General features: G+C 38.0%; 1 protein-coding gene across 3 annotated transcripts in view; it reads left to right on the forward strand.

Annotated features, from left to right (window-relative positions):
* LOC126297467 (condensin complex subunit 2-like) overlaps positions 1-22,220 on the forward strand; it is a 164,488-nt gene that overhangs the window by 127,342 nt on the left and 14,926 nt on the right. For all 3 annotated transcript variants that reach the window (XM_049988344.1, XM_049988343.1, XM_049988345.1), the window contains 3 exons: positions 3,705-3,852; positions 9,243-9,380; positions 21,219-21,308. In XM_049988344.1, the coding sequence (XP_049844301.1) occupies positions 3,705-3,852; positions 9,243-9,380; positions 21,219-21,308 (376 nt within the window). The remainder of the gene's footprint in view (positions 1-3,704; positions 3,853-9,242; positions 9,381-21,218; positions 21,309-22,220) is intronic.

Raw genomic sequence — 22,220 nt, forward strand, 5'->3', positions numbered from 1 at the left:
CATTCCTCAAAGCTACCCTTTCTTCTTCTACTGTATTTCTTTCCGCCATTCTTGTCAATGGTTCCTTAATACTTCCCTTGAAGCTCTCTACAACCTGTGGCTCTTTCAGTTTATCCAGGTCCCATCTCCTCAAATTCCCACCTTTTTGTAGTTTCTTCAGTTTTTATCTACAGTTCATAACCAATAGATTGTGGTCAGAGTCCACATCTGCTCCTGGAAATGTCAAAATTTGAAACCTGGTTCCTGAATCTGTCTGAGACCTTCCAGTATCTCCAGGATTCTTCCACGTATACGACCTTCTTTTGTGATTCTTGAACCAAGTGTTAGCTATCATTAAGTTATGCTCTGTGCAAAATTCTACCAGGTGGGGTCCTCTTTAATTCCTTACCCCCATTCCATATTCACCTACTATGTTTCCTTCTCTTCCTTTTCCTAATATCGAGTTCGTCACCCATGACAATTAAATTTTCATCTCCCTTCACTATCTGAATAATTTCTTTTATCTCATCATACATTTCATCAATCTCTTCATCATCTGCAGAGCTAGTTGGCATATAAACTTGTACTACTGTGGTAGGCGTTGGCTTCCTATGTATCTTGGCCACAATAATGTGTTCACTATGCTGTTGGTTGTAGCTTACCCGCACTCCTATTTCCCCCCCCCCCCATTATTATACCTTCTCCTGCATTACCCCTATTTGATTTTGTGTTTATAATGATGTATTCACCTGACCAAAAGTCTTGTTCCTCCTGCCACCGAACTTCACTAATGCCCACTATATCTAACTTCAACCTATCGATTTCCCTTTTTAAATATTCTAACCTACCTGCCCGATTAAGGGATCTGACATTCCATGCTCCGATCCGTAGAACGCCAGTTTTCTTTCTCCTGATAACGACATTCTCCTGAGTAGTCCCCACCCTGAGATCTGAATGGGGGACTACTTTACCTCCAGAATATTTTACCTAAGAGGACACCATCATCATTTAACCATACAGTAAAGGTGCATGCTCTCGGGAAAAATTACGGCTGTAGTTTCCCCTTGCTTTCAGCTGTCTACAGTACCAGCACAGCAAGGTCGTTTTTGTTAGTGTTACAGGGCCAGATCAGTCAATCATCCAGACTGTTGCCCCTTCAACTACTGAAAAGGCTGCTGCCCCTCTTCAGGAACAACACGTTTGTCTGGCCTCTCAACAGATACCCCTCCATTGTAGTTGCACCTACGGTACGGCTACCTGTATCGCTGAGGCACGCAAGCCTCCTCACCAACGTCAGGCTCCGTAGTTCATGGGGGGTTCTAGTTTCATATGCTGTTGTATTTGACTAGCTGAAAATACTTAGTAACCTAAAAAATAAATCTCCTAATCTTGAAGTGTAGGAAATATTTTCTGATGGTGCTAGTTGTCATTTCAGATAGCAAGTGCACATCAGCCAATATAACTTCCAGCAAAGGAAATTGCGTCTTTTGTTAAAGTGACTTTTCTTTTGTTCAAACCATGGGAAAAAAGTTGTTGATGGTGTTGGAGGGATGCTGAAGCATCGTGTGTAGAAGAATGTGAAAGCTAGACAGGCTGTCCTTACTGACTGCACATATTTTGTACATTGTGCAAAATCTGTAATTGATGGTGATTATAAAAGAAGTTCCAGCACAAGAAGTAAAAAGCTATTCTGACATATTTCAGCAACTTAGGAGTGATACCGGGATCCCTTCTGCTCATGCCCACAATGTCCACACCATTGGGAAATACACAGTTAAAATAGGTTTGTTGTCTGAGGAAGATAACACACACTTCCATTTCAAACCTGTTACAGACCAGAGTTATCAAGAAGCAGCACTCAAATTTTTTCAGTAACAGCTGCAATCTCAAAAATTTTGAGTTCGTTTTGGTCAGTGAGTTATTGCAAAACTAGAATCTCAACAATGACATTTGCACAAATGTCTTGGAAATGTCGTCAGTGGGGAATAAATTTGTACCGTCAGAGAAGGGTGATCGTAATGAGGTTGATATTTCCCAAGCAGTGTCTACTTTACAAGAGCCTATTACAGATCATTGGAAAAGGTTGACTTTTGCTGAAATGACGTTAAACCTCTTAAAATAATTTGTTTTCTGTTGTTTGAAAGCTCTTCATTTATTCATAAGTTAGTCACAACACAGTGATTTTAGTATTGTTAAGTGTAAACTTTCAGTTCTTCATTATAAGTTACATCTGCAACACTAAAATGTTATATTTGTAACTTTTAATTATCGTATCAGTTAGGGTAAGTTGATTTAATGTCTGATATTTTTACATAAATGTTGGTCCTTGTAAATCATGTAAATAACACACATTTTGATTTGTACAGAGGAATCTTTCAGATATTAAAAGGCATACAAATAAATGTCCATTATCTTTGATATTCCGAGTTACCTCTGCAGCACTACCTTTTTATATATATTTTAGTGGCAAATGAACACTGCTTGCTTCATCAGATCTTATCTGTATGTTGTTCATATTAAGACCTATCTAAATAAAAACATGTAGCTTGTGTGGGTTTATTTTCGTATTAATACTTCACTTTAAGCTGTACAAATACTATGTCCACCACTATCACTCTGCTATGTGTAGAGCTATTTTGCTCTTACTGGGGTCTGATTACATTTTTAGATTATCTGCTGTTCCTTGTTTCCTTCAGTCATGGCATGTTATTTTTTTTCTGGCATGGGACTAGTTGTCCATATGCCTACTCAGTAGTTCGCTTTATAGTATTAGTCATCCATTTCTACTGTGTTAATATCATCCCACATCCAGTGAAAGTAATGTAATGCCAAATTAATATTAAAGTGTGTGTGTGTGTTTTCAGATTTTCTCTGGTAGTTCAAACCATTAAGATATTAGGGTATGCAGATGATCTAAACATCATTAGCAGTAGGAAAGAATCTGTAACAGAAAATGCAAATGCGTTAATCAAGGCTAGTGAAGATCTAGGTCTAAGGATAAGTGAAGACAAAACTAAATACCTGGTTACTGCTAGAATGCCAACAGAAGTAGGTCAGGGAAAGGTAAGGGCAGGAAATGTGTGCTACTTCTCATTGAATAGTCTAAAATGTGAGCTGCTGTGGTAATGCGGTGGTCTGCTAGATGCCTGCCTGATACGGTACCTGCAGGTTGTGTGCCATTCCTCACACACACACACACACACACACACACACACACACACACACACACACACACACACACACTGGGGTGCATCCAAGAGAACCTAACTTTCGAATGAAGAAACATTTATTGCTAAGGAAAACACATAAAACAGAAAATAACATATAATTGCGTAGGCTCCTGCAGCCAGAGTCAGTTGACATAAAAGTTTTGTGGACATGGTGCTGTGTCGTAATGTATAAAACTATTGCTGCTGGAGAAAAGCCAACATTTCGGCCGTCGTTGCAGTGGTCTCCTTGCTGTTTACATTATGACGCTGTACCATGCCTACAAGATAAAATATCACAAATCTTCTGCTTTTGGGGCAACATTTCAGTGTAAAGCTTGCAAAGCCAAAAACTTTGCGTCACTCAATTGCAAAATGGGTTCTTATTCTCAGTATAGAACACACTATCCAAAAATGATAAATTTTTTAGTATTTATGGTGTTATTACAAAAAAATATATAAAAATGTTGGAGCTTGTTGTTTTGCCAATTATTTATAGTTACTTCTGTTGTTTCTCAGGTTATATCATAATACAAATTTCCTCATCAAATTTGTAAGTGAGCGAAATTTGCCAATGTCAGGAGCAGAAGTGGTGGATGATGGTGACGCTGTAAATTATGACTATTGCAATCCAAATGACACTCTGGAGTACTGTCCAAATGTTCCAGTAAGTGGTTAAGTTTTATTTTGAATATTTCTTAAAATTTAAAAACTTTACGCTATTACAGATTGAACTAGTTTAAAAACATCTTTTGCCGGCTGGTGTGGCCGAGCGGTTTTAGGTGCTACAGTCTGGAACCGCGCGTCCACTACGGTCACAGGTTCGAATCCTGCCTCGGGCATGGATGTGTGTGATGTCCTTAGGTTAGTTAGGTTTCAGTAGTTCTAAGTTCTAAGGGACTGATGACCTCAGCAGTTAAGTCCCATAGTGCTCAGAGCCATTTGAACCAAAAACATCTTTCAAGCTAGTCAACTCATTCTAGTCAAATAAAAAGCTGCCAAGTTGTATTGGTAAACCCAAATATTCATATGATTGTTTTAAATAGTAATTAAGCTGACAACTTTAAATGTATATTGATTCATCCATTAGATTTTGGTCATATACCTTCTGGCCATCTTCAGAGTGAGTTGATTGAAGCTAAAGCATGTGTTCCCATAAGTGGAATAGGTGCTGACATCTATAAGTTTGATACCTACAGTATTCTGGAGATATGTTCTCCCATATCAAGAATAAACAATTTAAATTCTGTCCATGAAAAAAATTCAGGTTACATAGAATTTGAAAATAAATACTGCCTTCCATTCGTACGTTTTCAATAGGTTTTACACTTTCACTACGCAAAAACTGAACAACAGAACGCTGTTCTTCCCTGGTGCAAGTCGCAAATGGGGCGGCTATCTTTATCCTGATACTGCGACTGTGTGTGTGTGTGTGTGTGTGTGTGTGTGTGTGTGTGTGTGTGTGTGTGTGTGTGTGTGTGTGTGTGTGTGGATCTGCACTATGCTGCCATCTACAGGCCATTCTGCATGCTGTTTGTAGCATGCTTACCAACTTACAGGATGACGGCATGAAATTTCGATTTGTTATTACAAATTTAAGGTTTTCATTTGACTCACTCTCGTATGTATTTAGTAGCTTCAGTCAGTTGGCTCTCCAATAAGACAGCAAAATATCAGTGGAAGGGTTGAAGTTTTACAGCTGTGAACATAAAATCCTATGGGTTAGTCCAGGTGTGGGTAACCTTTGCTGACCTGTGGGCCTGATTCACATAATTAAGCTTGCGGGCCACCTCAGTGATGCAACAATGCACTCATAGTACGTACAGTCAAAACAATAGATTTGTGATGTTAATGTTTATGGCTTAATGCACAGATATGAATGGCACCCCTTTCTGAACGTGCCATGTCAACAAATTATGGTGCATAACGTCCATTTGGCATTGTTTGTCCAAATTTGAAAATAACTTGCAATTTTGTCTTTCCACAATAAGCTGTTGTTGAGCTATGCATTTTGTCAAAAATTGCCTTTCTATTTTATATTCCTTCACATCAGATAGTAATTCACTACAGAGCAAGCAAACAGATGTATACTTGTATGTGTTAAGAAAATAATGCTCCATTCATTTCTCCCAGTATTGGTGGCATTAAACATGTACTTTTCTCTTTATAATGCCAGATCTTTTGAGAATAAACTCTGTAAAGACACATAGAAAAACTTGCACGAAATTAAAGAACTAGCATAGAACTGTACACTTGAACTGACAACAGATAACCTGGTTGTAAATAAAGTTACAGCCCCTGCTGTTGTTCAGATAGTGAGTAATCACATTTCTGCAAGCTTTGGAGCATATGTAATAGCTATTGCTGAAGTTATGGGCATAAAACTGCCACTTAAAGATGTATGAATTTTGTAACTTCTCGGAGGATCAAAACAGGACTGTTTGTGTATTTCTGTAGTATTGGTTAAATATTAAGTAGAACTGTTGTACTTTTCATGTCTTTTTGCTGTGCTTTCTTCTTTTTGCATGCGGATATAGGCAACTATGTAAGATTATATAACAGGGTGGTTTATTGGTGATATTTATTCTTGCTCTCTTACAGTAGAGTCACCGATGAAACAATTTGTCCCTTTTATATCTACATATACCTCCCCAGGACTACCCTGCAGGTCACACTTTCGTTCTTGGCATAAGGGTCACTATTCCTTTGCTGTTCCACTCGTGAGTAGCACCAGATGTTTTAAAAAGTAAGCTTTGAACTGTGAAGGTGGAAACAGAAGTATTTTCAACTTGCATCCGAATGCAGAGTACCATAATTAAGAAGTATGTTCAAAGAAGAAAATTATTTTCAATTGGTTGGTGGTGGCCTTCCACAAGAGGAAAAACTTATTTAAACTATGAAACTGGGAATTTAATGTCAATTTGGATAAAACTAATTTTATCCTTCTATTTCCTGGCCTTTATTCCATATCCTCAAGCAGTCAGCATGGTAATTAGTGGGTTTGGGAAAGTGGTAAAGGGTGGCCAGATGCTCTTTCTGTTGCCACACCTTGCCCAAACCCAACTGCTCCCCTCGTGCTGCCATCAGGGCGGATCACAAAATTAATTTTATTAAGGATCAATAATGTTTCACCTTGAAAGCATGATAAGTCATGTATAGTTTCGTAATGGGACATTCTGCCAGAAAACCAACAGTGCCAAGCTATATCCAAATCTCAAACAACATAAATTGAAGAGGAGGGGGTTGGAGGGGAGGGGAGGGGGGGGGGGAGGGGCAGAGAGGGAGGGGGCGAAGGGGCGAGGGGGGTTAGAAGACTTTATTTAATGTTTCTTGTACATACTAAGACCTGCTGTGCCAAATTAACGTCCAGTATCTACGCAACATGATAGCTCTGCAATTTACAGTTAAATGCCCGGCACAGGGTTAATTGAACCACCTTCAAGCTGTTTTGTTACAGTTCCACTCTCAAACAGTGTGCAGGAAAAATTAACAATTAAATCTATCCGTGTGAGCTTCGATTTCTCGTTTTATTATGATGATCATTTCTCCCTGTGTAGGTGGGCACTAAAAAATATTTTCAATCGGAGGAGAGATTGCCCCAACAAAAAACACCTTTGTTTCAATGATTGCCACCTCAGTTCATTTATCACGTCTGTGGCACTCGCACCTCTAGTTTGTGATAATGCAAAATGGCTGTCTTTCTTTGGATTTTGATGTTCTTTGCCTTATCTGTCTGATGCAGAACCCATAATGCACAGCAATTCTCCAGGAGGAGGTGGAAAAATGTAATCTTAGCAGACTCTCTAGTAGACCAGTTCTGCCAATAAAAGATCATCTTTGGACCACAACATAACCCATCATTTATTCATATTTGTAATCCCAAAGTACTTAGTTAAATAGACGGCTTTTAGATGGGTATAATTTATTGCGTAACCAAAATTTAACGGATTCCATTTAGTACTTGTGTGGATGATTTCACACTTTTGGTTATTTAGCGTTAGTTGCTATTCTTCACAACATACAGCTATCTTGTCTGTATCAATTGGTTTTCACCACCTAAAAACTTTACAAGACAGTAAATAATGGCACCACCCGCAACCACTCTATCTTCTGAGATTATTGAACCTAATTATTTTGCATTTGGTTTTGTACCTCACCTGTAACTATGATGATTGGTGAGGGACAGCAGTATCTTCATTTTTACGTTATTACATAAAAACAGTCTGTAATAAATATAGGATAATTTTCAGGTAGTAAATGCTAAAAGTCACCAGTTGGTGACTCTATGCTAAAAAGATAATAAATAACTAAATAAATAAATAAATAAATAAATGAAAGATCTTGTTTATTTTAGGAAACATTCTGTTAGTAGAGGTTACAGGAATTTAACACTATGTTACTAATTTCTTTGCTCTGACAGTCTTTTGCTAAATAGTTGTACGTGTAGACGTGGGAGTGTGTACTCCACTTAAGTTCCAAAATAGCTGCACCATAAGGAGTATAATGTTGGGTGGCAAAAATAAAACTAGGTCATAAAATGTTTCCCACTTGTTATGAGAATCCTATTAGTTAAGCAACTGGGGAAGTGCAATATCATTATGTCAGAACATTATCAAAAAGTCCTGCTTATTGATCCTTACAAATTTTTGGTCATGCATGGAAAAAAAAGCTACTAGATCAACTTGTGTGTGGTAATTTCTGCCAGTGATTGAAGTGGTTTCAAGTAGTTTGGTTCTTTAAATTTTCATTTTTCCAGGAGAGTGGTTCATCCTTCCAGGGCATGTGAGCTCGCATATCGTACTATTATGCACCAGAAAATCCTCATCAGTTCATTAAACAGTGATTGCGTAATGTTTATAACAGTGTTTCGTACACAGTTTCTGGCCATTTTCTACCTTTATGTTAAATGGTGTACATTTGATAAGAAGGGGACACATTCTGAATGATAAGTGAAAATAAGTTGACGATTAGTACTGATTTGGTTTATGAATTACGTTGGAAACTGCTGTGAAACAGCAAGAAATAATAAATGTGTTTCCCACCAAAACATACCTTTTGTTACACAATTCAGAAATTTCAGAAAATTTGTTGTTCACGTGAGGATATAAATTAAAACATGGCAAGAACAGTGATACAACTGAAAAATGCAATACTTATGAAAAATCTTAAAGAATTAATTCTATAAAACTTACGTTAAAATAGTATAAGCTGCCGTTAATGTTTAAGTAACAACATTGTTGGCTGCAAATTCCATTATATTTTTCATGGGCTTTGGGGCACTTCCATGCGTATTTTACAGTGCATAAACTAAAGATGCTGTTCTTAGACCTGTCACTTACCTTTCCCTGGTGCGATGTGTTGGCTCTTTCACTTACCCCAATCAATAAATTATGACTTCGGTAAATCACATAATTTCTTTTTAAAAAAGGCAACAATTTTTACAAATTTTCTTATAAAATCTGATCTTCATTTTTATAGGAATCGTTTTCAGAGTAACATGTCTGGCATCCTGATCCAGGCAACCTTAGTGAAAATCACACCATTCATTTGCTTGTTAAAAGAACGACTCCAGCCATTTCCCTTGTCCCATCCATGCCAGAAGTATGCCAAAACTCCTATATTCTCAAATATACATATACAATCCACAATCCACTGTGCAGTCTATGGCAGTGGGTACTTCGTGTCAATAATAGTCGCCTCTTGTTCTGTGACACTCATGTAGCAAGGGAACCAGACCATCGTGTTCAATCCATTGATGTAGGAATTACTTGGTCAAATGCCTGTGAACAGCCAGTTCATATCTGTTTGACAATAAGTCATTTCATTTATAAAGAAATGTATGAATAAATGTAACTTGTAAAGCATCTAACTTCACCTGCATCAGATGATCCATGATGCTTAGTAATCATGGTTGAACTTAGAATCATATATTTGTTAATCACAAATGCTATTTGAAGAAACAAATTTGTGCATAAAGTTGGTAAAAGTTTCCATTTCTTTTTCCTAGTGTGATGAGTGTCAGTGCAGCAATTACATCCTTACTTTTTTTTGTTTTAGAACTGTGATGAATCATCGTCATCAGAACATGAAGATGATGGACATGAATTGCAAGAAGTTAATGGCCATCCAGTCACACCAACTAGAGATGAAAGGGAAAGTGTATGTCAGTGGAAACTGTTGACTCCACCTACAGTGGTGAGCATCTTCAAATATAGCGACAACAGTTGTTGTATGGAGAAAGTACAGTTAAAATTTTTTATCTATTATTTATGTCTCTCTTTAAATATGTTATTTGACATCCACTGTTAGTATAAATCTCACCTGGGCTTTTCGACTGCTTGCAGTCTTCAACTGTGTGCATTCATGTTACTCCTGCACGTTTTCATGTATCACCCTCTATCCATTACCTCTCTTATCTGTTGGAATTTGTAAAGAATGGATAGTCCTTATTTTAGTTGTAGTGTAGTGAGTTTGTCATATTTTCAAACCTGCCCTATTGAAACATAAATAAAAACACAAGGTAACCAATCACTGAACTTAGTTTTTATTAACAACTCATTTCAGAAGTTTTCCCTTTCATCAGGTGGCATATCAGGTGTCTAGCTCAGGTGTGATGCTCCTGGAAAACCAACATTGTCAAAATATCTAAATTGTTTGAAATTTATCACTTGGATTGCAGAGTGCTTTTGGTTGTCATTTCTTTAGTTGAAGAACTGCCATGAGTTCACAAAATGTGTTGGAGTCTCTCTGTATCTTTCCAACGTGAAAATTTCCATAAGTACAATGTATTTTATGTGCTCCAGTTCTCTTAAATTTATCTTGTTTGTTTACTGTGTACACTAGTCAAATTTATGTGTCATTGAAGAGCTGATGTTGAACTTTCATTTCTTCAGGTTTCTCGCTATGTGGTGTGACACTGACCCATGAGGGATACAAAAGCACTTGTTCAAAATATAATTTGCCATGTTTGTCAACTCTCAAAGAGACCAACTGTAACGCTGTCGCAGCAGATAGGGGAATGGATGTTCAAATATAGTTGGCACAATGATGCTATGCGCGATTTACATATCAAAGTCCAGTGAACACCCCCACCCCTGCTGCCACCACCGCATTTCTCATAACTGAAGTGTTGCCGGTTTGCTTACCTCATGTCTTGTAGGCATTGCACCGATTGGTTTGTTATACATCGGTCGCGAGCTCTAATGCTTGTGAAAGAAACAATGCATAATAATGTGGTACCTGGGAGGTTTAAAAAGCTTAAGCATAATGAGAATCATAAAATGCTAGGATGCCAATTAATTTTGTTTTATTTAACCAATTGTGAAATTTGTAAAAAGATTTCTAGAACCAGTCTATTGTTAATATTCATAACAACATTCCTAGTCATTAATCATTAGTTCTCGAGCACTGCAAAAGTCACAAAATGCTTCACGTGGTCTTACAATCCGCATGATATCGCACAAATATATTGCACGAATACATTTTCAGAAGCAACTTTAACAACCGCTTGTCTTTACAGAGTTGCAATTCGAACACTAATCTGCATGTGACCACCTCAAAAAGTGATCATAGTCTGCCTAACAAGCTGTGTTACCAGTTTGGCGGCAGCCTTTTCAGGACACAGTTGTGATTGGTCCATCCTTTCCATCATTAAGTGCTGGTAGTAACTAAAATTTGTCATTAGCATTTCCTAATGAACTGAGTGATTTTGAAATTATTGTTAATAAGGTCTCAATGCAAGGATCATCATCAGTGTGGTTGGAGCTGAATATTATATTTAAACAGGGAATATAAATAATAAAAGACTTGCTTCTTGGTGCCCAGCGTGGTAGGTGAATCCTCTCTCTGTGTTTGTGTTTGTGTGTGTGTGTGTGTGTGTGAGAGAGAGAGAGCACTTCCAGTACAGTACAGCTCTTGCACACCTGACCATTCTCACACTATGTGACTATCTGGCATGTCGCAGTGAATCTTTATCATTACCTATTTGAAATTTCTGAACATTTTTGTTTAATTCATCTTATTCCACTATGGTTCTACTATAGTTTACTTGAAATTCTCGCATTTACTGTAATATAGCTTCTTCATTCCGTTTAACATTTCATTTCTTTTTGCTTTCTTCATCCCTGCAATTTCTTTGGTTGTGTGTGTGTGTGTGTGTGTGTGTGTGTGTGTGTGTGTGTGTGTGTGTGTGTGTGTGTGTGTGTGTCCTTTTTTTCAGTTCTCTCTCTCTCTCTCTCTCTCTCTCTCTCTCTCTCTCTCGTTTTCTCTCCCCCCCTGAATGTGCATCTTAACGGGTGTAATCAGCTAAAATTCAAAAGTAGCTTAGGACTATCACATATTGTCAAAATTCTTTATTATTTGAGAATCATAGTTGATTTCATTTTTAGTTCAATTTTGTCACTAAGTAGTCTATTTTTCCATTTGCTTTCTTCCAAAACAATGTGTAAAGGACAATCATGTTGTTCATCTTGGCAAATTCTATTGACGTTTGACTGCTTGCATCCCTGAAATCGTATTCTAAGTTTCGTGCAGAAGTTTTAATTTTTCTCCTGCTTTCCCATTAAAATCTTGAAACCTCTTTGTGGTAATGTGATCACATTTGGGTATAGATTTCCATGGAGTACTTTTTAAAGCAAGTCTTGCTGTTTTCTTTGAGATTCCTTTCACTGCAGTTCTGATAAGTACACTGTACCCCATCTGACCTTATTTAATTCTCCCATCTACAGTAACCTTGCTTTGACTCCTAAATTTTTGCAATTAAATGACCTTAAATTAATAGTAGTAGAAGCAGTTGTGTTTCTAAGACAATAACATGAATTATCTATTTAAATAAACTTTGTGTAGCGAGGCCTGAGTGCAGAAATGTCATCTTCTGGTAGTCAGGATACTTCGATGTTCACATAATTATGTGTAACCTACAACCTCAGTGCTGCAACAATTGTGTTTTGACATAGAATATAATTTTAATGTTTGAACATTGTGAGTGCCTTATGATGGGGAAGGTGTGGGCAAATCAAATTAAATTATCATCACGTAAAATTCCTCATACAATCAAAGTTTGTGACTTGTCAATTTTAAGACTCTCATACAGACTAATAAACTAACCTAAGGTGACATACATACATACATACATATTACTTCACATGGTTATAATTTTTTTTAAAAATCTGTAGTTATACTATATATGGTGTTATTTTTTAGAGAAATACTATATTACGTGGTCATCATTCAAGAAATCTACACTATAGTAGCATTTACCTTTGAAATATTTTTTGATGATGTTTTCTTCAGTATTTTTTTTTAGATTGGGGTCACTTTTCCCCTAGCAGATTTTATTTAAAAATTTCATACCCATGTAGCATGGAGTTTTTTTCTTATAGTTTGAGTCTGTGGGTAGGTAGCATGTAACTTGCCCTACGTCTAGTCTCATTCTGATGCAGGAAGCAGTGTCCTCAAAAAGTTGTGGGCTTTACTTTGTGAAAGTGAGAATCTCATATACACACGCATTCTAAGAATGCTGTCTACACAATTACCGTACAACATTCTTTTATGTTTTTACATATCAAGGAATTTGACACAGCTTGCAGTGTCTAATTTTTTTGCCTGTGTAGCTTCTCTCTCTCTCACATCGTACTGGTTTTTCCATGGCGAAATGAGTAATTTCTGTTATTGCAAAGTTTAATTTCAAATTATTCTTTTTACCCGTGCCTCCATGTCCCAAGTATGTGATCAATGCAGTGAATTAAATTGTCATTGGTTTTACAGCAGACTATCACTGTTGAGTGAGCTGCATAGAGGATGGTGTCACTCAACCTGGCATGGCATATCATTAATCTAATACAAAAATATTAGTGGTCATAATATTGAGCCTTGTGGGACACCTAATTCTGTGTGTTCCCAGCCAGAAAGGAATTTCTTGCCACTGTTATTAACAAGTACTATATGTTTTCTGTTTGCCAGATGTAATTTCCTTGAAAACCACTACTAGTCAGTGTTTGAAGAAGTCGGTAATGATTTACAGTGTTGAAGGCCTTGGCAAGATTGCAAAAGATGCTCGACATACACATTCTATTATTGAGACAACTGCTAACTTCTGTTACCAATTCATTTGTTGCGTGGGTTGTGCTGGAGCCTTTCCTAAGACCCTACTGATTGCGTAAAATGATATTGTGGAATGAATTGTAATTTTCTGTCGGATCACATGCAACTCTTTCAGATATTTTTGAAAAAAAATCGTAACAATGAGATTAGCCTGTTGTTTCCCATTTCATCTTGTTTCCCCTTTTTATGAACTACCAGAACTTTGGCATATTCTAACCAATCTGGAAACCTTCCCTCTTCTAAAGACTGGTTGCTTATGAGGGAGAGTTGATGTGCAGTACTAAAATGTATTGACTTTATTATTTTAATGGGGACCTCATACCAACCCAATGAGTTTAAATTTTTTAGGGAAATTATGATTCTAATGACATCAGAGCTTCAAACAGGTGAAAACTTAAAATCCGAGAAATTTCTCTCTGCCATAATAGAAATTCTACTTGGTGGTGGGGAGGCACCAATTTTGTTACAATTAATGGAGAAATTATTGAAGGATTCACATATGGCACTGGAATCTGTAACTGCTTACCATTTATCATTAGTTAGAGGGACATTTTCTCTCCATTCCACTGTCAACCTCACTTCTTATAACAGACCAAACAGCTTTGGATTGGTTTTTTGCATTTAAAATGAATTTATTGATTGCAGTACACTTTGCTAATTTGACTATTTGTCAGATGTTTTCCTTAATGTGCTAACATATTTAAGAGATTCAGGATTTCTATTAACTTTGACTCCATATGCAGTTTCCTCTTCTTGATGCTGGACACATTGTTCTTTTGTTACCCGTGATATACTTTTATGAGACTCAGTTGCTTCTGTTACAAAAGAAAAGCATTTATTGAATATGCTCATGAATTCAGTTGAAAAGTTACTGTAGTTGTCACTTGTTGGACACTGACAATATGGTGAGGCTAAGATTTTTAATAAATACTTCCACATATTCTTGGCTAAAGTTCCTACATCTATTACTTGTCACCTAAATTTAATTATGGTAACGATACAAATAGTGCTACATGGTCTGATAATCCTAAATCTAAAGTAACTCTGATGATGTAATCATAACTACTTACAATATTATCAATATATGTTGAAGTAGTTCTGTAACTCTTGTGCATTGGTTGAAATTTAGATTTAGTGCTTTTGTGGATATCAGAGTCTTTAAATGTGATGCAAGTTTGTCATTAATTCTTACATCTATGTTGAAGTCAACACATGTAACTAGTTTCTTACACAGTACTCAATTTTTAATTTATGTAACAGAGTTCAAATTTACCTAAGAACACACAGCTTATATAGTACCCAGGGATGCGATATATATTGATGATTAACATGTAATACTCTTTAAGTTGTGTGCAACTATTTTCAAAAGTAAGTTCTTCATTTAGGTCGCTGTTCTACAAAAGCTGGTGGCCAGTTTGTGGCCTGAAAGTTTGTCGATAAGACTGATATTTCCAGTTGTAAGCCCATGTTCATTTAGACCTATTATCTCCACTGACTGTTTCATACTTTCGCATATCATAAAGCTTGATCATCATTCCTTCAGACAGCCCTCCAATGTTCAAATGTGTAATGTAAGTGCTACTGCATACGTTATTGGGTAAAGCATCTTTAAAACTAGTTTGTTTACAGGGTAAAGGAACTTCCACTTGTGTATTGAATACTTCTTCTGTATTTTTGGTGTTGGACCAAATCCAGTTAAAATTGGCCCCTTTCACGAGTTTCCCTGTGTGTAGACAATTCAAGCGATGGCTTGTTTGCTTTTGCAGCTGCTTTCGTGCATTATTGTGTCAGAGCCTTGTTTATATTTTATGCTAGTCTCTTCTTACCAGATTGATTCAAGTTTTGTCCATGCATTGTGAAACTAGCTTTTTCACAATTGTTGACATCAAGAAGTGTTACGTTTTGGAACAGAAGTGTTTTAATTTTTCATTCGTTCATCGAATTTCACTTTTTACGCAAGACCAGTCCACCAGATCAAACCACGTGGGTAGATTCGTCACTATAACATTTCTAGTCTGCAACTACAAGATAGGAAGTGGTGTTTTTTTTTTTTTTTTTTTTTTTTTTTTTTTTTTTTTTTTTTTTTTTTTTTTAAAGAAATGTACTAGCCTCATTGCTGTAACCTCGTTTGATCCCACTATGAGAACAACACAGTCACTCTCAGTAGAGGCACATTGTTTTTCGACAACACTAATCACGTTTTCGAACTTCACTCTATGCAGAGTCTGATATAAAGTTTGAAACATTGTGTGCTTGGCTATCTCCAAATATTTGACTTTTATTTCATGATGCACTTTTTAGTATGTGTTACTCTTGAAGATAGAGCAATTATGCCTGTGCCAGTAATGCTTTAAAGAACGGCATAAGTGGCCAATTTCCTAGGCCCCGTATTCTACTAAGTGGTTGGTCTCCAAAGTGATAAATCATTCTAGACCCTGGACTGCAGGCCAATGTCTCATTGGGTTATTCAGTCTTGTTGAAGTAAGAAATGTTTGCAGTATAGCTCGGGGGAGGGAGAGTGTAAAGTGAAACAAAGCATGCAAGTAAAATTACAACAGTTGGTGCCTCAGTATGTTGAGAAAGCATTTGTGACTGATGATAAAACACTATATTGTAAACTGTGTGACATAAGTCACTGTGGAGAAAAACACAAATGTGAAATACAAAGGATTGCCTACTTGCAGCCAATGTCTGTTATTCCTTTGTGTGTAAGTGGGCATTGATTGAAATCGATGGGGGAAGTTATAAATTTTTGCTGGCTTGGGATTTGAATGCGGATCTCCTGATTATTACACAGATGCTCTGATCACTAAGTCACCCGGACTCAGTGCTCATTGCATCTTCACAGACTACTCTAGCACACCTCCTATGAGACCCAAATTCTCAAATTATCCACATACTACTAATGTAGTGCCCCTTCCCTGCATCCTCATTACTTGCAGCATTTTGCTGATTCCGGCAAAAGTTAGAGCGTGGTGCGCTGAAAAAATCATTATCCATCTTTTCATTAATTATATGTGTGTTGTGACTGTTCTTTTGACCACGTCCAAAGTAGATAATTTGGGTCTGATGGGAGACGTGCTAAATAGTGTAGTCCTTACATTTGTGATGACCACTCTGCCTGGATGGTTTAGTGGTCAGGGCATCTGCCTAGCATGCAGGAGATCTGGGTTCGAATCCTGGTCCCGCACAAATTTTCAACTTTCCCATTGATTTCAATCAGTGCCCGCCCAGTTGCAGCCAGTGGCTACAATTCCTTCGTGTTTCAAGAAAGCACCAAAAAGACTATGGGTTGCAAATGAAAGGAAATATAGGTATCAATTCATGAAACCAAACACCATATGGTGAGTAGCAACTATCCTTTTCATAATGTTATTGTGAGAAGTTCAGAAGAAGATCTTCCAGGTGGAAAATTCAGTGAACATTTAGAAAAAGTAAATTTTTCCCACCATTAGTCAATTGTTTGGCAAATATATGGCTGCTATATGAACCAAATGCATTAAGCATGATGGTGTACTACTCTTAGCAATGGATGCTGTGCCTTATACAGTGAACTATGCTGTTTCAATAAAATCATTATGTTGTAAAATGATGTGTGTGACTTGCACAGAGTTGCAGAAGGGATTTGTAGTAAATTCAGTGGCGTTGACAAATTTATGGGGGTGTGTCAACCCCATTCATGTGTTGCAGCATTTAAGTTGTTAGCTCCAGACATTTCCTTACCACCATGCACCATTTTAAAAAGATGGAGATCTGGATTGATGCCTGCAACTATTACCACCAGAACTTTGGTGTTGTGAAAAGCATCATTGATTCATTTGGTAGCAGTGAAGCAGCTTGAATTCCCTTTGCCCAAGGGTCAATGTCTACTTTTGATATTTCAGACTAACTTTTGTATGTAATTCCAAATTTTGGATTAATTCCTGCTGCCATAACTGCTTTGGAGCAATCAGAAGTGCTACTAGTGAAACCAGTAAAACATATGAAAAAATTGTGAATAATTAAGAAGCTGTTTGCAGTAATGTGAGAGAAGGATTTTCAAAGAAAATGCAATAGCTGTTGAAAAGAAAAAAAAGTGTAATCATACACTTTGTCCCACTTCACTGCTTTTGTTTGGTAAAAAGAACTGCCTTAATCACTTAGATCTAGATGCAAATTATTTTGTCAAATTTAAATATGCCGTTCTTGAGGCATGTAACTTGGAATCCTAAGTGAAGTAGCTTATTATTAATGAGCAAGTGATATGATGAACATTACACGTAGAGCAAAGAAGTTTAGTATGTTTTCATTCTATTAACTTGCAACAGGCTCTGGGTATGTTGTGGAGTCAAATGAAATAGGCAAGAAAGGTAGGTATGTGCCAGTTTTCCAGAAAACAAAATGAGGTGGGCAATTCTGAGAAATTTAACGCAAAAGGAAAAATTCTGTGAGAAAAGTTCTTTACTTCTTGAAAGAGTGAAAATATGGTGTATAGGGCCATACATTTTGTGTAAGTCATTTTGCAATTTGTTTCGATCATCTGATGATTATTTGTTTGTTAATGACAACATTATCTGCAAACAATCTTAACAAGGACCTCCTGCAATGGAAGGTCACAAGTTCAATTTTCAGTAAGACTCATTTGAAAGAGTTGTGTTAAAAATTATGACAGGTAAAATATTAGCTGCTAATGACTCACCATGCACATCAGGAAGGCGACATAGAGTAAGTGTACGGGAGGTACAGAGAATTACCTTCTGTGGGATTGTATGTAAAGGATGTCACAAAGGGTGGATAGTGTCGACATTCAAGAAATGTTCAAAACCAACCATTAACTTGCACCATGAACACCAAAAAAAAAAAAAAAAAAAAAAAAAAAAAAAAAAAAAATAAAATTGGCACGCCCCAGTGATCACAAAGGTTCACACCATCACAATTGAAGGTGACCACCTTGAGAATTACAAATCGTGCAGGATGTTCAGCTAGGTAGCCACTCTTAAAGAATACATATAGAATCATATTGGTGTAATGGGTTGATGAGAACTGATATGGAATGTGATGGTGTGCAACAGAATGCCAAACAATCCACCGTGTAGCTATCCTTTAAGGCATAGGTTCAGATAGTGCAATAATGTTTTATAGGCATTGAGAAAGCAAATATCCAGAGGGTGAATTTGTCCAGTGGTTTCAGGTGGTATGAATTGCAATGTCGCACCCTTTTCACGACCAGGAATCGATCTTGCTGTAATGTATATACTCCCTACAGCACTTACTAGATCACACATACATGACAAAGAATTGTAGGTGGAAGAGCACCTCGTACTTCTCGCAGCACAATAAATAACTTTCCAGCCAATTTACCATTCAGATCAACAGTTGGCATAATTTTATATGACAATCGTGTGGCATTGGTGTTAGTTGATCTTGATACAACTCCATTTGTATCTCTAATTTTCAGGACTCCTTCCATATGCATTTTCTCATCAAATCCCAGTCAGACTGAGTTGAAAACAAATTCCTTACTGTATGATGGGATAAGTTTGTTTATTGCATCAACAAATTTTTGGGCAAATTCCACAGTTTTCTGTGCATCATCAAACTGATACTTCGTTTGAAATTTCGTTACCTAAAATCTTCCAATTCTGTCGCACTGTTTGAAATTACACAACCATCTACTGCTTCCCTTAAAATCACTGTAATCTATGTCAGGCACAACTCAGTAGGTCACCATCATCCGCATCCTGTAAATTGTATTGAGCATCCTTGAAATTTGCAACCACCAGTTTTTGTAACAAGTGCGCCTTGTTCTCCCTTGAATATGCCCTACATGGTCATACTGCTGCAGAATTATTTGAATTCTGTTAATAATTATTTTTTTACTGTGCTGCAGATAATCTTCCAAATTATGTTTAGCACATGCTGCTTGGGCAACAATTGCCCTTTACTACATTACACTGGAGATAGGATTTGTGGTTTCCTGTCTGACAAGGATGATGAGCTACACGGCTTGACACCTGTTTCAGTATTGCTTTCACTTGTTAAGCATGTACTGTAATCGTTGTATTCTTTATGTACATTGCCCGCACTGTTGCTCAGATTTGTATCAATACTATTAGCACTGTTGTGATTTACTAGTTGACTAAACAGTTCAGCTGTGCTCCTTAGACTTGTGCTGTGCTCACCATTGGATACATCAAGTCCCGCCCCCTGTTACCCTTTGCAGCCATTATTGTGGTTGCATGGTAGACAATGTGGGGGAGGGGGGGGGTGTTGGAAGCTGTAAACATCATTGACCTTTTGCGAACTCGCACTCAAGGAGTTCCTTGTAAGAGTGTTACTCAAATGCTCCTCAATCATTTATGTAGATCAGGAACAGCGGAGGGCCTATAACACTGGCTTGAGAACAACAAATATTAATGTTGTTTTAATTGATGAATTTGTCAATTACTGAGAGACAGATACAGCTCATTTTATGTGCATTTGGCATCCTTTCAATAGCAAATGCCACATTGCGGCACACTCGTGTCCATCACAGGCTTGATAGTATCCATACCACACTTAAACATGAAAAGCTGATTTGCTAACCTCAGCTAATCTAATCTCCACGACTCGACCGAAAACTGACAAGAGATTGGATGCGCCATGATGCAACTGTTGGGTATGCTATTGGGCGAGCTCTTGTGACTCTGTCTGACAACTGTTGTCGGTGCCACTGTGAACGCAGCTGAACTACAGAGAGGATTTGCTTTTTACATTGGACAAGCAACAGTTATATATAGGGCACAGTGCTTCAAAATCAATTAAAGGAGCAATGTATCAGAGTGTCTCCAGTGCTGAGTTAATACTTTATGCCCACCAGTAAAGTGATATGAAATTATCTTACATTTGACTCTATGTGACTTAGTCATTTAACATTCATTCATAGTCTGTGTTCAGCTGCTGGGATGGTTGCTTTAAAAAAAGCAAGGCTGATTTCCTTCCCAAACAGCTGGTTTTCTGCCACTGACTGATCGCCTCTCCCCCTCTCCCCCTCTCCCCCTCTCCCCCTCTCCCCCTCTCCCCCTCTCCCCCTCTCCCCCCTCTCCCCCTCTCCCCCTCTCCCCCCTCTCCCCCTCTCCCCCTCTCCCCCTCTCCCCCTCTCCCCCCTCTCCCCCCTCTCCCCCCTCTCCCCCCTCTCCCCCCTCTCCCCCCTCTCCCCCCTCTCCCCCCTCTCCCCCCTCTCCCCCCTCTCCCCCCTCTCCCCCCTCTCCCCCCTCTCCCCCCTCTCCCCCCTCTCCCCCCTCTCCCCCCTCTCCCCCCTCTCCCCCCTCTCCCCCCTCTCCCCCCTCTCCCCCCTCTCCCCCCTCTCCCCCCTCTCCCCCCCTCTCCCCCCCTCTCCCCCCCTCTCCCCCCCTCTCCCCCCCTCTCCCCCCCTCTCCCCCCCTCTCCCCCCCTCTCCCCCCCCTCTCCCCCCTGTCTCCCCCCTCTCTCCCCCCTCTCTCCCCCTCTCTCCCCCCCTCCCCCCCTCCCCCCCTCTCTCCCCCCTCTCTCCCCCTTCCCCTACCGTGTTAAGTAAACATAAATTACTGGCTAATTTATATGATTTATGGGGACAGTGTTAGTAGAGAAATTATGTTAATGTGGGGCATGTTGTTCTGAGACGGTTAGACTTGTCTGGTCACTTTTAGTGGCACGTTTTAAATATGAAAACTGTTCGCAATTTGTTGCTAGTGAAGTGAAACTGATCTCTGAGTAGTGTTTTGTTTTTAAAACTAGTCTTGTGTTAATATTAAGCGTTATCTTCATATTTGCTTTTATCTTGTGTAATTATAAGTTGATCTGATCAGTGTGGCACGTGTATGTTGTTAAGAAATCATAGCTTTACAATAGTCTGAACCATCATATTCTTCAGTAATTATTTTATTTGGTAACCTAGTATTCCTTTGTAACTGATGTCCTATGTGTTGTTTATAGGCAACAAAAATTAGCATACCATATGCAAAAGAGTCAAAAAAAGTTGACATGGCAAGGCTGAAGGCCACAATGTGGTCTATTCTTAAACAGGTAAGTGTGTTTCAGTGATAAATTAATACATTGTATCTTATTTGCATGACATCTAAGGATGTGTGTGAATTATGTGGTGCTTTTATTATCCTTTTAGCTATTCATATTTCCTTGTGAAAATTGTTGATATTTGTAAATGGCTGCTTCTGGACACATTTTCTTTGTTGAAGGAAATAATCCTCGTGTAATCCTAATTTCTGGCATATTCCTTGCTGCTTTAATTAAATATGCAATTCTGCTTTTTGTTTAGAAAATAGAAAATAACACTGGTTTGTTAGTCCATCTGCCTCCCAAGGCCAGCTCGGTCTTACCTTTCCATATAGTGTTTATTAATTTTTCTTAATTCTGTACAGTCATTTTGCTAAGCTGCATTTTGTACTAAGATCTGCCTTTGATAGGGGATCTTCATTTCTTTGGCTTCTTAGAGCTCATTCATACCCTATATTTATAGAGAGGTAGTCTGTTTAGCTGCAGCCAAGTAATTTTTTAGTAATGTTTGGGCTTAGTATTGGAGAATATGATATTGTTAAAGATTCCTCAGCTGAATGGCTATGTTACATTTGAGGTGTTGGTCCTTGATGGGAAATCCTTGGTCCTGAGTTTTCTCTATATCCACTTATTTGTAGTCCGTGAGACAAACAATCGGTATTCACAGTTCACACTGCCAGGTGGCAAAGTTGCCTGATGTGGTTTGGTTGCTATTACCCGTGTATTGTAGTGGTAAAAACAAAAATTGTGACAACATTCAGGTCATATTTGTATGTGTAAATTTAACTACAGTTATTAGTTGTTATATATACACTCCTGGAAATTGAAATAAGAACAGCGTGAATTCATTGTCCCAGGAAGGGGAAACTTTATTGACACATTCCTGGGGTCAGATACATCACATGATCACACTGACAGAACCAC

This window comes from Schistocerca gregaria, chromosome X (assembly GCF_023897955.1).
Source record: "Schistocerca gregaria isolate iqSchGreg1 chromosome X, iqSchGreg1.2, whole genome shotgun sequence".
Taxonomy (NCBI): domain Eukaryota; kingdom Metazoa; phylum Arthropoda; class Insecta; order Orthoptera; family Acrididae; genus Schistocerca; species Schistocerca gregaria.